This window comes from Salmo salar, chromosome 25, assembly GCF_965601325.2.
Source record: "Salmo salar chromosome 25, fSalSal1, whole genome shotgun sequence".
Taxonomy (NCBI): domain Eukaryota; kingdom Metazoa; phylum Chordata; class Actinopteri; order Salmoniformes; family Salmonidae; genus Salmo; species Salmo salar.
In genome coordinates this window covers 15,181,656-15,196,822 of record NC_138315.1, presented here as the reverse complement: position 1 = coordinate 15,196,822, position 15,167 = coordinate 15,181,656, and the positions used below count along the sequence as shown (strand labels likewise).

General features: G+C 43.9%; 1 protein-coding gene across 4 annotated transcripts in view; it reads right to left on the bottom strand.

Annotated features, from left to right (window-relative positions):
• Positions 1–15,167, bottom strand: part of ubr3 (ubiquitin protein ligase E3 component n-recognin 3) — a 48,681-nt gene that overhangs the window by 16,540 nt on the left and 16,974 nt on the right. For 3 of the 4 annotated variants that reach the window (XR_014382613.1, XM_082968919.1, XM_014173236.3), the window contains exons 19-29: positions 14,567–14,663; positions 13,175–13,319; positions 12,916–13,020; positions 12,344–12,520; positions 7,362–7,807; positions 5,949–6,037; positions 3,401–3,550; positions 2,369–2,502; positions 1,455–1,565; positions 1,112–1,324; positions 683–819 (exon numbers count right to left, since the gene is read on the bottom strand). Coding sequence is in view for 3 of the 4 variants with exons in the window: in XM_082968919.1 (XP_082825045.1) it covers positions 683–819; positions 1,112–1,324; positions 1,455–1,565; positions 2,369–2,502; positions 3,401–3,550; positions 5,949–6,037; positions 7,362–7,807; positions 12,344–12,520; positions 12,916–13,020; positions 13,175–13,319; positions 14,567–14,663 (1,804 nt within the window). In the remaining variant the exon portion in view is untranslated. The remainder of the gene's footprint in view (positions 1–682; positions 820–1,111; positions 1,325–1,454; positions 1,566–2,368; positions 2,503–3,400; positions 3,551–5,948; positions 6,038–7,361; positions 7,808–12,343; positions 12,521–12,915; positions 13,021–13,174; positions 13,320–14,566; positions 14,664–15,167) is intronic. The other variant, XM_014173237.3, reaches the window with a different exon arrangement.

The window sequence follows — 15,167 nt, the reverse complement described above, 5'->3', positions numbered from 1 at the left end:
GAAGGATTTCCAGCGACACCTCCAGCCCCACACACTGCAGTACAATCAGAGGTATGAATAAAGCCAATCAAAAAAACCTTCACAGCTACCGAGCAACTTCAAAAAACACCAAGTAATCTATATATCCGGTGCAGCTACAAAGACTGAAATTCAATACGCCCCGACCGTACGCTACAGATATTGTACAAAAGCCTTTTCAAGCGGCCCTCCTCAAGCGAAGAAGTGCGCTCAATGGATAAAAGCAACAAAACAAAAATAGGCTAAGCTCAGGAAACGTTGCCGTTCTCTTTCTGTGCCCAGTCATTGTAATGCAAGGCAGGGAGCTGGCTTTCAGAGCACAAAAGGAGAGGAGCAGACAGGCCAGGCAGCCAGTGTTTTGGCCAGAGGCCACAAGACTAGAGTCAGTGGGCTGCATAACAGAGAGCAGTAGGAGGAGGACCTCCCTGTCTGATTGGAGCACGCGTCGGGGTCACTAGCCACGGGAACACAGGCCATTGCTCATCTCCCAGGCCTGCATGACTCACACCATATGTTACCAGGTGCACTTTCACTTAGTCTCATGGAGCTGCAAATGGAAAATTCTCCATATGATTGTGATAAATGGAGTTTCTCTTTGGTTTCATTATTTTGAAGCGTCTCAGAGGAGTCTGTGGTGACATTTTGACTGCGTCATGTCCCTCACCTGGCCACAGAGTACATGAAGAGGAAGTCGTTGTCAGGGGAACCAGGGTTCTTGCCATAGTCCATGTACTTCCTCTGGGTGGTGTTCTTGATATCCTTGATAAACGACTCCATCTCTTTGCTCAGGTTGGACTCCGTCTGGAAGGGAAAGGTTGCAAAGTGACTAAGCAGGATCTCCATTTTGAAATGTTGTTGACTATGGTAATTTTGACATAATGGCCACCTACATGTATGCATTTGCAAATCATTGGGATAGTACATGAAACAAACCATGGCAAATGTTTGGCAGGAGATGACAGGCGACATATGTATTGAGGCCAAACTGGAGTAACACCATAACAGCTACAATACTGTTGGCGTCCGTCTCATTTGTCAGGAAGTGTTAAGATGGAGTGATCGGGGTGAAGCGGTGTATATCTCTCTGCCTTACAGTGGTGCTTACTGGGAAAAGCCCCAGCTGCTCCTGCAGGTCCTCCACCTCCTTCACCAGCACAGCGGTCTTCTTGTTGGTGGGCATGTGCCAGCTGACCACCTCGGTGCTCCGGCCCGGGCGGCAAGGCAGCACGCTGTTGGCAAACTGTCTGCACAGCGGGCAGGTGAACTCGCCCTTATCCACAGAGAAGCCCTGCAGCACCTGGTCATTCTGGGTTTAAAAAAATATATATATATATATAAAAACATGCACGTTGGATTATTACAGGAAACAGGGCAGGTAAGACTGTCCTATGTTATGACCCTTATGTCAATCCATACTTGCATAAGGATACTCTTACCCGCAGAGACTCCATGTAGGACTTGTGGCAGTCTATGTGCAGGGTGTGTCCACAGGTCTGAACATACACACCCCCATCCCAGCCTATTGAGGCGGACTGCAGGCAGGAACTCTGCGAAACAGACAAGAGAACAGCTCAAGACAAGAGTCTCTTAAGTTCCATAACGGTAGAATAGAAACCAAAGGGGGTTGGTGGCACCTTAATTGGGGAGGACGGGCTCGTGGTAATGGCTAGAGCGGAATGGTATCAAATATATCAAAACACATGGTTTCTATACACTGGGTTCCGGACATTATTATGAGCCGTCCTTCCCTCAGCAGCCTCCTTTGATAGAAATATATACAAGAAGTTGATTTAACTACATTTCTACAGCAGAGCAGCATTTTTATGTGCGAAAAAGGCAGGGGGAGCCATTTCTGGAGAAAGAGACAAGAAATGGCAGAACAGCAGTGCAGCTAACACCCAAAGACCGTGGCAGTGTTTCTTTGTCACGCTGACTAACTGCCTCAGCGTTTCCAGAGAGGGGTAGAGGAGGAGTGAGGGAGGAGAAGCTCTGTCAGGAGGTCTTAATCCTCCATGCCCAATTCTCTCTGTTTTCTGGCTGCTGGAGTGGCTGATAGACTGGCAGGCTGGAACACTGGGCTGGGCTGCTGAATCACCTGAACCCAGCTCAGAAGGAAACGGTTCAACATGCATGATGGGAATCCACTCTATGGCCATTAAAATAGGCTTAGAGAAAGACTTCAGAAAAACGCCAGTGCTTACATTGAAACACTCCCCTGTGTGTTACAGTGAGCCTTTACTAGCTAGATCCAAGCCAAGGACACACGGGAGGAAAGGAAGGAAGTAAAAGAGAGTGCGAGGTAGAGAGAGAGTGCGTTTAAGTGACTGGGTGCGTCAGTCAAGACACCTACATCCTTGAAGAAGCGTTGCATGAGAGCGAGTCTGACGTCGTGAGCCGCCCCGCACGTGTCCGCTGGGTAGATGTGCTCATCGTCAGTGGTAGGCAGTTTCTTCATCTCGTCACTCTTGCATCGGTGTCCCAGCACTGAAAAAAAAAAAAAAATAAATAAGAGCACGGGGGCTCGCAGTGAGTGACGATGAGCTTTATTATGAATGTATTAGCATGAGTAATGAGCTCTCAGATTCCCATTTTATAGATCTGCATAACATTTATATAAAACAATCAAGGGCAATGATTGCTTGGAGAACACGTCACGTTTTAGGCGCGCCTGTAGTCAAACGCAGATGTTTTCCCCCTTTCCACATCAGGAACAGAGGACAGTGACTGATACGTCCGTTGATAACGACAGCTAATCTCCCAGACATCCACTCAGTAAATCAGTGGCAGTCTGGGAAAAATAAATTCTGCTTCAAATGATTACGGCTTCCCATCTATGAAAAGGACAATAAAGATCTGACAGATAATTAACTTAGTGTTTACATTGGCTTTTGAATGGGCGTAATATGAAATAGCAGGTGGCAGATCACATAAGGTGTTCTTTTGACCTTGAGGCGGCGAGCGGTCCCAAATCGCAACTAATTACTAATCAAACATGCCGTCTATTTTCATGACAGTGAATGATCCTGTCCGGCAGCACCGCGTAGAAAGGCAGTATGAAAACTCGGCCAGGGATCAACGCGAATGATAAATGAGCCAATTAAAACAACAGCTAACCTGCCTATTAAAATGTGATTTCCAATATGCTGGTGCTAAGCTACCATGAATAACAGTGTATCTTAACAGGCGAGGGCTGTGCTAAGGGGAAGTAGATTTTCATATATCAATGAAATACACTACCTTTAATTTGACTCCGTATTGCTAGTTCATTTGTAGGTGGTTGAAATTGAACAACAAATCAGGACAGTGGTAAGACAAAAGGCAGACGGTGTAGAACATTAATTCAGATGTGTGACACACTGAAGGGGATACAGTGCAATAGTACCTGAGGATGCCTGGAGGAGAACCACCAGGCCAGTGGGCCGGTCCTCAGTGGAAGGGCCACTCTGGCCACAGATCACACAGTCATAGAGGACCTCAGACTCCATCACCTCAGTGGCACCCAGGTCCATGGCTGCTTCAGCATCCGGGGATTCTGACAGACACAAAGGGTTACTCTTGGGTCTTCAATAAAACACTTGATTAATACCACATTCAAAAGCTTCATCAGAAATGCTGGAGATGTATCATATCTAGATAATATGTTGGAGCTGGTTAGCAATTTTGCATTCTTAACAGATTTTCTGATCAATTGACATTAAACTAACAGCGAGAAGACACATTGGAATAAGCGCTTGGAGCTCAGGGAAGATGTGCAAGCAATGTGCAAAAAAGAAAAAAAAAAGAAAAGAAAAAAAACTTTAGGATGGTAATGTGGTGTGAAACTCTGCAGTCTTTGGGGCCGGCTAAAACCGGGTGATAATAAAATGCCATTAGAGGTGGTCAACGGCAGATATGCTCACCTTCCTGCCTAGAAATAATACCATGCTCAATTACCTTGTTCTTTGCTAACTCAGAGCAAATCAATGACTAGTTCTACTAGAGTGAAGCAAACACGGGTCTCGACATTTCCACTTTGGCGAAAAAGCATGTATTTTTCCAAGGGCATTTTCTCAAATACAGCATGAGAAAGGGTGGGTAAAGAGGATAGACACTGACAAAAGCACAGGAGGCTTTCAGACAACCTTGTCACTGCATTAGTGCGCACATTACCACTCCACCTAATGTGCGCATTAGAGCACCACTCACTGTACTGGAAAGGAATACAAACGTCGGACTGTGCCTAGCATCAATGCTTCCAATAACCACACTTCAGCTCTCCGCTTCCTCTGTCCAAGGGATTGGCATGGCGCTAGAGATTAATTACCGATGTGAAATTAGTTTTAAAATGTTAAAGACCGTGTTCAATTTGAACAGTAAAGTTTGCGTAGAAATGTCAACCCGTGTTGGAATTGATTTATTGCTTCAGGGTGCAATATGATCTCAGGAGAGGTTAGTGTGTTCCAGGGGAAATAAACAGTTTGCATTAGATGCCAAAAGAACAGCTCAGGCCTCAGGCCCTCAGTATACACAGCACACACAGAGCTGGAGAAGGGCTAGGAGACAAGGACACTCGTGTTGCTATGCAGGACTACTGCCTTGCTAAGTTGCTATGCTATTTTTCTCTATGACACACACGTAAAATCCTACAGTCAATATTGTAGCGTGATTGTCGGTACAGCTATCTACAAACTCTATTTAAAAGCAGCACCGGGAGATTAACGCTTGAACAGATGCTCTTACTGTTGGACAAATTTGTCTGGTAAAAAATTCCAGTGCAAATATTTATATTATCTGTGACCTTTGATTTAAATCTGTGAAACAAATGTAACCCATGAGAAGTAAAGACCATTCTTTATACTGATAAGATAGAAAACACAAGCTAAATCCGTTCAATAAATGTGGGTCAATGTCAGCAGGGACACCTACAAAAAAATTGTGAAAGTACTAACTCAAAACACAAGAGAGTCTCAGCTGTGGTAGACTTCAACAGTAGTGCACATTCTCCATGTATATTGTTAAACCATATAGCCAATACATTTAGTTGTATTACATCTTTTGACAAAATCAGAAAACGCAATTATCAATGAAGTTAAGCGCATCTCTCTGTCTGCCCCTAGTTTTGCCAATACGGTAGAGGTATGTGAGGTGGATGTTGTATATGTGAAACTAGTAGCCAGCCAGGCAGCAGTTAGCCTGAGGGAGATTAGAGACAATTCCCAAATGGCACCCTATTTAGTTTATAGTGCACTACTTTTGACCGGGACCAATAGGTGGTAAAAAGTAGTGCACTATATCGGGGAAAGGGTGCCATTTGGGATGTAGCCCTGCACACAAGGCGTCCTAGCCTGCTCAGCCGGAGGCCCATCCGTAGCCCTGTCTAAGTGCTCCCTCTGATCAGAGACCATTATTCATCCACTAATCACGCTGTGTCAGGGTGGTCCCTGTGAGTCCATCCCACTATTAGTGCTTTGATCCACAGTGCCCTCAACCAGCACGGCTCCAGTCTCAGAGGAGTGCTTTCCTCTCATTGCTCCTAACAGGCCTGGGGAAACCAGGGAGGCCTGAGGGCTGTGGCCAGTGTCACCTTGCCACATTGAAAAAAAATAAAAGCTGTATTTTTATATATTTTTTTTTACTTTCCTTCAAGGACTATAATGGAACGTGTGCACAATACGTCCTCAACATGAGTGGAGTCCACTTGAAAGTTATAGAGAACCAGGCCCTGTATCCAAGTGCTAGAATATAATAGTGCACCATGTAACAAATCTGACAATACATTAGTACATCTAAAAGCTTGGAAAGGTTCTGAATAATCAACTTCCTGTGTATTAGACAAACTGACCAAACATTCAGAATAGTTAATAGATGAGGGAACAACATGAATAAGCTTTGAGAATGAGAAATGCTGCTGGACCAAACGGGGGGGGGGGGGGGGGGTCATCACTCCTTACCGACATCCATGGCTGTTTCCATGAAACTCTTCTGTCTGGAGGCAAACTCAGCCAGTAGCTTCTGCTGTCTCTCTCGAGCTCTCTGACGCCTGAAAGACCAGGAAAAACTAAGCTTAGCATAGAAGACTACATAGAAAATTGTCATCGTGATAAGTCAGTCAAACCATTTTACGTAACTGTCAAAGTGTTGCATAGCGTGGAAAGTCTGAAACCGCCACACAAAAACAAATAAACATCCTATCGTGCTATTCAAATCAAAATGTACTTAAAATAGAGTGCCGAGGCATAGGGCCCAGACTACCATTATTTTGATGCAGGAGTAATGCCTCTTCTCTACACACTGAATGGGTTAACCCATCTCTATAGCAACAGCTTCTGCGGGTAAGTGGAAACGCTTGGTTTTATATAACACTGAAAGCCCTTCTCTCAATGACTAGCCATTAAATCACCACTACTCACCCACCAGTGCATTCTCATTTCCAGAGTGACTGTCTGCCCGTCACAGATGCTCGTTTTCCCCCCCTCAGACGCTACCATAAAGGCATACCATAAAGCCCTCAAACTGAACTCTGGACCTCGAAGACGGTTCCACTGCCTTTTTCCACTGTTCCCCTCTAAAATCAGGGACTGATTTAGACCTGGGACACCTGACGGGTGTAATTAATTATCAGGTAGAAAAGAAAACAAGCAGGCTCCAGACCTCGTCGGGGAGGAGTTGAATACCCGTGGTATAAAGTGTAAGATGAGCTTTGTAGCATTGGACACAGTACATACAAAGTAAGAGTCTGATTTAAATAAGGTTACAGTATGTGACTGGGTGCAGGGCTGGCAAGGTGATTATTTCCCTAATGTGGCTGACTGTAGCGTCTGTGCAGACTTCCAGAGAGCAGGGTTGAATGTAAATAGAGACTCCTAATAAGAGGACATAAACAAATGGTGACAGGAGTGCCACAGCTCAGTAATTCCCACTGACAGCTTCAGGGGCACAGACGGCCCGCCTGAGAAATGTGCAGCACCCCTTTCGGCTTCCTCTGCCATTGGCTGGCCCACAGTCGCCCTGGCACCACCACGAGCGAGAGATGCTACCTTTGTCTGCGGGTCTAGTCAACCCAAAAATAGGTCATCATGGAGTGCTTATAGCCCATTCCATCATCTTTAGTGGTGGAAATAGAATAAGGATGTGGCCGGTGAATGTGAGCGGAACTGCCAAATCCGGCTTCATCTTCATTTCAAAACAGACTCCACAGTGGGGTGAAGGGAGATTTACAGAATACAAATTCCCTCTGAACAACTTCAAAAGAGGGTCTCATTTCAAAGGCTAATAACCTTTTAACATTGTATTCATTTAATTAAAGTGGTACAGATAAGTTGTCGTTCATGGTTTTGCAAACAGGACGGGAGCCTGTAACAAACCTCTCGTCCTTATCCATGGTCTTCTTGTCAGTGGGGCTGTTCTTCTTGGGAGCGACGGGAGGAGAGACCTTCCCACAGATCTCCTGGATGCTGCGCTTGCTCTGGCGGCTGCGCGTGGCAGCCTTGGTGAGGATGCGCTCGATGGCGGTGATGCCATCCCCGTGGGCGTGGCTGTTGGTTTCCATATCCTCCAGCCAAGTGGCCGACAGAGAGTTCTGCTTGGCCGACAGCTTCTGGTGCAGCTTGATGAGCAGGGAAAGCATGCTCTCGCGGATCTCCAGGATCTCTGTGACCAGCTGGGGAGGCGTGCCGGGCGGGACCCAGCGTGTAGAGTTGCTCTTGGGCCTCACCACCTGGCTGGCCTCGGTGCTGCTGCGGTTGATGATCTCCTGGAACTTCCTCCTGCGCTCTGCCACCAGGCTGAACACCTGCGCCTCCCGGACGTTCTACAACAGCAGAAAAACACATCAGATCTCTCCAAGACACACACTTTCCCAAACCTGCAGTTCAAATAATGGCGCTCACTAAATACATGCAGATGATGTAAGCCGTTACATAACCAGCAAAAATACTGTAATCGGATCAGATACTTTTGAAAAAGTAGATTACTTTGAGCATTACTTTTGAATTCAGAAAGGCTGTAAACCAACAAAAAAAAGATTTAAAAAATAATAATAATAAAATAGATTTTTTTTTAAAGTTACGTTTGTTTCCTGCCTGAGCAAGTGACCACAAGTCAGCGACCACTATGATGACACACCAAATGCATTTTGATGGCTCGCGGGAAAAGAACAGGAATAGGCTTTTGTTGACTAAAGTCCAAGATAGGTCTTCCAAAGGTGCAACTAAGATTATACATCCAAGTTGAATAACCGATTGGAGATAAGGATGACAGCAGTGGTGTAGCCTACTGGTGATACAGATATCACTTATTATTGACATGTACATAGTGAAATTATGTGAATCACACTGCTGCTCTCTAATTTTGCTATTTGCGCCTTACGGATTGTGGACGGCTGTATATAAAATTTATGAGCGTATTTTAACCCAATAATGATTGAATTGAAGAAGTTTAAGCTACCCATCAAGCATGGTTTTTGTGACCAGCGTACAGCCAGTGAAAAAAATTGCACTTGCAACAGCTGCAATGTGGATCCCAGCCTATGGAATAAGGTAGTTCCTCCCTTCTAAAGTGTGTGGTATTGTGCTACACACTGTCAAATTATTTTAATAAGATGTTGGGGAGGGGGTCATATTTCATTACAAAAAAGTTGGTACACTTTAATAAAATAAAAGTCACACATAAAAATGTATTTCATATTTGAGATTCTTCAAAGCAGCCACCCTTTGCCTTGATGACAGCTTTCAACACTCTTGGCATTCTCCCAACCAGCTTCATGAGGAATGCATTTCAATTAACAGGTGTCCCTTGTTAAAAAGGTACATTAGTAGAATTTCTTTCGTTCTTAATGCTTTTGAGCCAATTAGTTGTGTTGTGACAAGGTAGGAGTGGTATACAGAAGAACTTTGAATGTTTCTTCAAGTGCAGTCGCAAAAACCATCAAGCGCTATGATGAAACTGGCTCTCATGAGGACCGCCACAGGAAAGGAAGACCAAGAGTTGCCTCTGCTGCAGAAGATAAGTTCTTTGGGGTTACCAGCCTCAGAAATTGCAGCCCAAATAAATGCTTCACAGAGTTCAAGTAACAGACATCAACAGTTCAGAGGAGACTGCATGAATTGGTCACCAAGGACACAAATAAGAAGAGACTTGCTTGGGCCAAGAAACACGAGCAATGGACATTAGACCGGTGGAAGTCGGTCCTTTGGCCTGATGAGTCCAAATTAGAGATATTTGGTTCCAACCCCTGTGTCTTTGTGAGACGCAGAGTAGGTGAACAGGTGATCTCCGCATGTGTGGTTCCCACCGTGAAGCACTGAGGTGGTGTGATGGTGCTTTGCTGGTGACACGGTCAGTGATTTATTTAGAATTCAAGGCACACTTAACCAGCATGGATACCACAGCATTCTGCAGCGATACACCATCCCATCTGGTTTGCACATAGCGGGACTATCATTTGTTTTCCAACAGGACAATGACCCAACACACCTCCAGGCTGTGTAAGGGCTATTTGACCAAGGAGTGATACATCAGATGATCTGGCCTACATAGTCACCCAACCTCAACCCAATTGAAATGGTTTGGGATAAGTTGGACTGCAGAGTGAAGGCGAGGCAGCCAACAACTGCTCAGCATGTGGGAAGTCCTTCAAGACTGTTGGAAAAGCATTCCAGGTGAAGCTGGTTGAGAGAATGCCAAGAGTGTGCAAAGCTGTCATCAAGGCAAAGAGGGGCTACGTTTGAGATTCTTCAATAAGATATATTTTGATTTGTTTAACACTTTTTGGTTCCTACATGATTCCATGTGTTATTTCATAGTTTTGATGTCTTCACTAGTATTCTACAATTTAGAAACAAGTAAAAATAAAGAAAACCCTTGAATGAGTAGGTGTTCTAAAACTTTTGACTGGTACATAAAGTATTCAGATCCCTTGAATTTTCCACATTGTTACGTTAGAGCCTTATTAAAAAAAATAAAAAAAAATAAAGTAAAACGAGATATAGATATATATAAAATAAACACTACCCCACAATGACAAAGCAAAAACTGGTTTAGGAATTTTAGCAAATGTATTAAAATAAAACTGAAATACCACCTAAGTATTCAGAACCCTTTCTCAGTACTTTGTTGAAGCACTTTTGTCAGCAATTACACCCTAGAGTCTTCTTGGGTATGACACTACAAGCTTGGCACACCTGTATTTGCGGAGTTTCTCCCATTCTTCTCTGCAGATCCTCTCAAGCTCTGTCACAGAGAGCTATTTTCAAGTCTCTCCAGAGATGTTCGATCAGGTTTAAGTCCGGGTTCTGGCTGGGCCACTCAAGGACATTGAGACTTGTCCAGAAGCCACTCTTGGCAGTGTGCTTAGGGTTGTTGTCCTGTTGGAAGGTGAACCTTCACCCCAGTCTGAGGTCCTGAGCACATTTGCATCATGGATCTCTGTACTTTGCTCGGTTCATCTTCCCCTCGATCCTGACTTGTCTCCCAGTCCCTGCCGCTGAAAACACCACCACAGCATGATGCTGCAACCACGCTTCACCTTAGGGATGGTGCCAGGGTTCCTCCAGACATGACGCTTGGCTTTTATGCCAAAGAGTTCAATCTTCGTTTCATCAGACCTCAGAATCTTATTTCTCATGGTCCGAGAGTGCTTTAGGTGCCGTTTGGCAAACTCCAAGCAGGCTGTCATTTGCCTTCTGAGGAGTGTCTTCCGTCTAGCCACTCTACTGTAAAGGCCTGATTGGTGGAGTGCTGCAGAAATGGTTGTCCTTCTGGAAGGTTCTTCCGTCTCCACAGAGGAACTCTGCAGCTCTGTCAGAGTGACCACCGGGTTGATGGTCACCTCCCTGACCAAGGCCCTTCTCCCCTGATTGCTCAGTTTGGCCAGGCGGCCAGCTCTAGAGTCTTGGTGGTTCCAAACTTCTTCCATTGAAGAATGATGGAGGCCACTGTTCATGGGGACCTTCAATACTGCAAACATTTTTTGATACCCTTCCCCAGATCTGTGCCTCGACACAATCTGGTCTCGGAGCTCTACGGACAATTCCTTCAATTCCACATAGGCCGTTTAAAACCAGAGAAGTTGGTTCTAAGGGGCAGTTGGTCTTTAACGAGAAGTAATCCAAACGTTATGTTACTGATTACAATTTGACAGGTAACTAGTAACAGATTACATTTAGAAAGTAACTTACCCAACACTGCACAGCAAACATATCAAAGTCACATTAAACACCCCTTCAAAAAAAAAAAAAAATCTGCTGACTTTTCAAGAGAAGCTCAGAACGCTAGTTCATATGCTGAGAGAAAATTCAACCCCCTAACTTTAAAAATTAAAAAATGTTTAAAACGCTTGTGATGACCTACCCAGACAAAGGACCGGAGCACTGTTAAAAAAACATACATCATACAGCCCAGTCGGAGCGCCACCAATCAAAGTCACATGCAGTTGAATAGCATTTACCCAGACTCACATTATACTGAACAAAAATATTTAAAAAACGCAATAATTTCAAAGATTTGGCTGAGTTACAGTTCATGTAAGGAAATCAGTCAATTGAAATAAATTCATTAGGCCCCAATCTATGGATATCACATGCCTGGGCAGGGGCACATACCTGGGCAGGGGCACATGACTGGGCAGGGGCACATGACTGGGCAGGGGCACATGACTGGGCAGGGGCACATGACTGGGCAGGGGCACAGCATTTGTGAGAAATAAGCTTTGTGCACATATGGAATATTTCTGGGATCTTTTATTTCAGCTCATGAAACACAGGACCAACACTTCCCATGTTGCGTTTATATTTTTGTTCAGTGTAGTTTCAGCAGTCAAGAGGGAAACCCCATCAGAGCACTCTAAACAAACCAAGGCAGAGTGCAACCTCAATGACTAAAAATCATAAGACACACAAATATAACAGAGGAGAGAATAACCTAGTCATGAGGTTTTTCACACAACAGTCAGAACAGAACACACTGCAAGGCCCTGAGGAAATCAACCTGGTCTTCCTCTTCTTAATATGACCAAACAAACACTCCAATGCAAACAGCTACCTCTCTCCAATTCCCTGTCAGACGCCTGGAATTCTGTGGGGCAAAAGTACGGCAAACCAACATACGTAAAATGCTTCTAAAACATGACCCGCTAAATAGCAACCTCTCCGCATCAGGACGAGGATGTGACAGGCTACATAATACAAAAATAACCAATATACCAAACGCATTGAATGAACATTATACCTTATCTACCCTGAGGCAAGCAATTCTGAGCCCACTCTGAACAGGAAATGTAGTATGAATACATGAGTAGTGGCAGTACCACCCGGTGTGCAGGCAGGGTAGAGACAGATGTTTATCTGACCTGGCCGAAGTTGGATGCCTCAGCGCTGGTGCTGGGAGGGGGATCTTTCTCCCTCTTCACCTCGGGGGCAGTCTCAGGCACCCTCACCCTCACGTAGTTGATGACATGGTGCAGGTTGGACAGGAGGTTGGTGCCTGGGAACCAGCTGTCATGGCAGTGCTCCTCAATGCAAGGCTCCTAGTCACAGTACATGAGACAGATTAATGTGAAGAACACCTTGTAGGTCCCTTAATACTAAAACAAAATAACACATTGAGAGCTTGGGACTATAAAAAGGTTCCATCTGCAAAATAAATGATTGAGATAATTGGTTTTAAATTTCTGAACCTTCATTGGTTTTAAAAACAGTGTGAACTATTTTTATCTAGTAGTATTCTTTTGAACTTAACATGAATTGGGGTATTTAGAGTACCATATTAGGTAGAACATTGACAAGAACAAGGCTGTCAATAACACAACTTTGACAAAAATGCAGATAGAACCTAAACTCGACATGTTATCAATGTCTTTTTTTTAATGTTGTCTTCGAGCGGCTAAAGGACAGATAGTGATCAAGCCAGTATACATCTTACCTCATCCTCCTTGTCCTCTTGAACCTGGTTGTCCAAGCCCAGCTCAATCAGGTAGAGCACCATGCACAGAACATGCTCAGACATGTTGGAGTGATCCAGCCAGATCTAAAACAAAACATTATAGTTCTGCCAAATTCAATCATAGGGCAATCTCACCATCAGTTATATCAAACAATTACATTTTGATGGACAGGTGTTTCTTTGCATGACAAATGAAGCAATGAATAATATGACTGAAGAGAGCAGTTGGAAAGGTGACCTTGTACAGCAGAGTGAAGATGACAATGTGAAGAGTCTTGCAGTGCAACAGTCTGTCCAGGCCTTTGTAACATGGGTGCAGAGGAGTCCGCTCTTTGTATGGCGGCCATGGATTCCCTGTCGTGTGCATCCCGGACTGTTTCAAGCTGGGTACAACAACAAATCAGGTCAATTCCATGCAGTAATAGTCAATTGAAAATAATATTCAATAGATATCCATTCAACATCACAAACGCATAGGTAATAATGTGACACTAAACAATCTAGAGTAATTTACCACACAAAATCTTTCAGTGTATGCAATGGAACAGCCAATCGGCTGAAAGTGTCACACTATTAGCCATGACAGGATTGTGGTTATATAAAACGTGGCCTGGCTGACAGGCAATCCATCATATTCAAAGAGTGTGAACCAGTAACATAAGCCCGATGTTACGGACTGAGTTGTGGGAAATAGCAGCTTCAATATGCTTCAAGAGGGAAATAAGCTATCGTGTGGTCATGACATCAGGTTTACTACATTCCGTACCAGAATGGTTTCTTTCAACGTGATGAAATGATCGAAAAATACCAAAACAGAAATCAAAATCAGTATTTCTTGTTCAACATTGATAGAATTGCTTGGATTTCTAAATTGCCTTTGTTCAATATAGCCTACATTTGGTTTTGAAGAAATCATAGAGGAAGAAAAGCACTTAAATCCATTACCCATGTATGCTTTGCTTGCCCTTTAACTGCTATTTCAAATGAAGAAATGCTGCCAGGAGGACACTTCTGTACATTTAGTTACTTCACATCTTAAAGAGATCTTCAGGAAATTAACCTAACACTATCTCCTTCACCCCAACCATCACATTTGTCTTCGGAGACATCCAACCTAAATCTAACAAGGGAAGGATTTCCTCAATTCTATTACAATTTGCCTTGAAATATTGATTTTACTCGACAGAGAACTAATTGGAACCAACCCTATCACTATGTTGGCCTAACCCCGCTTTTCATTATATTGGTCTAAACCCCCTCTTTCCTCCATTGTTGGCCTAAAACCCCTCTTCATGTTGGTCTAACCACTCTTCATTGTTGGCCTAATCCCCTTCTTCACTGTTCGCCTAACCACTCTCTTCAAGGGCAGGTGGGAACAGCGACCCTCTAACATTCAGCAGGGCATGACATCCACCCACTCAGTTTGGCATGGCTGTTCAAACATTACCATCCGAACTGTAGAACTGAACGAACCAGAACTAAATAAAAAAGACACTAAATGTACTGTTGAAATACATATGTATTCATAAATAACCATTCAAAAACCTAACTATTCACATGCTTTGAAAAAAATAAAAATAAACCATTCACTTCCAGGTGGAGGCGATGAGCTTAGTGACCGTTCACTTACAATGCTGAGTATCTGTCCATTGCTGACTGGACATCACGACGATAGACTGTTCTGAGAACCACCATGATGGGGTCAAACTCCTTCTCCCACACCTCCTCTGGAAAACAGAAAGAAATCCTTTAGGAACACCTGCTTAAAAAAAAAAAAGTCACTGACATACAATTCATTCTTTATTTTCTACTGAGCTATCAGAAAGTGGTGTTAGGCTGCAACCCAAGTGGAATGTGCAATGACAGTGAATGTGGAGTTGCAAAGACAATCTGATGGCTCCAATGACAAAACTAAACGCTGTTCTGATTGCTACCAACCAACAGAAGAATCATATCAGCAGAGAATGGCCTCATAAAACAGATCGTATAGGAGGTGAGGTCTCCATTAGAAATACCAATTTAAACTGGAAATTGGGCCAAAATGGCTCAAACTACAAAGTCACAGGGCTGATATTAGGATAGGACACCTAATGAGACAAATCCTGATCTGATATCATAAACGCACAATGCTTTATAAGAGCCATTGACTTGAAAATACACAGGTCTCTGCAGGCAATGCCCTATATTTGGTAACAGGGGAGACAAAGCGTATAGATGTAACTGCCTGAAGG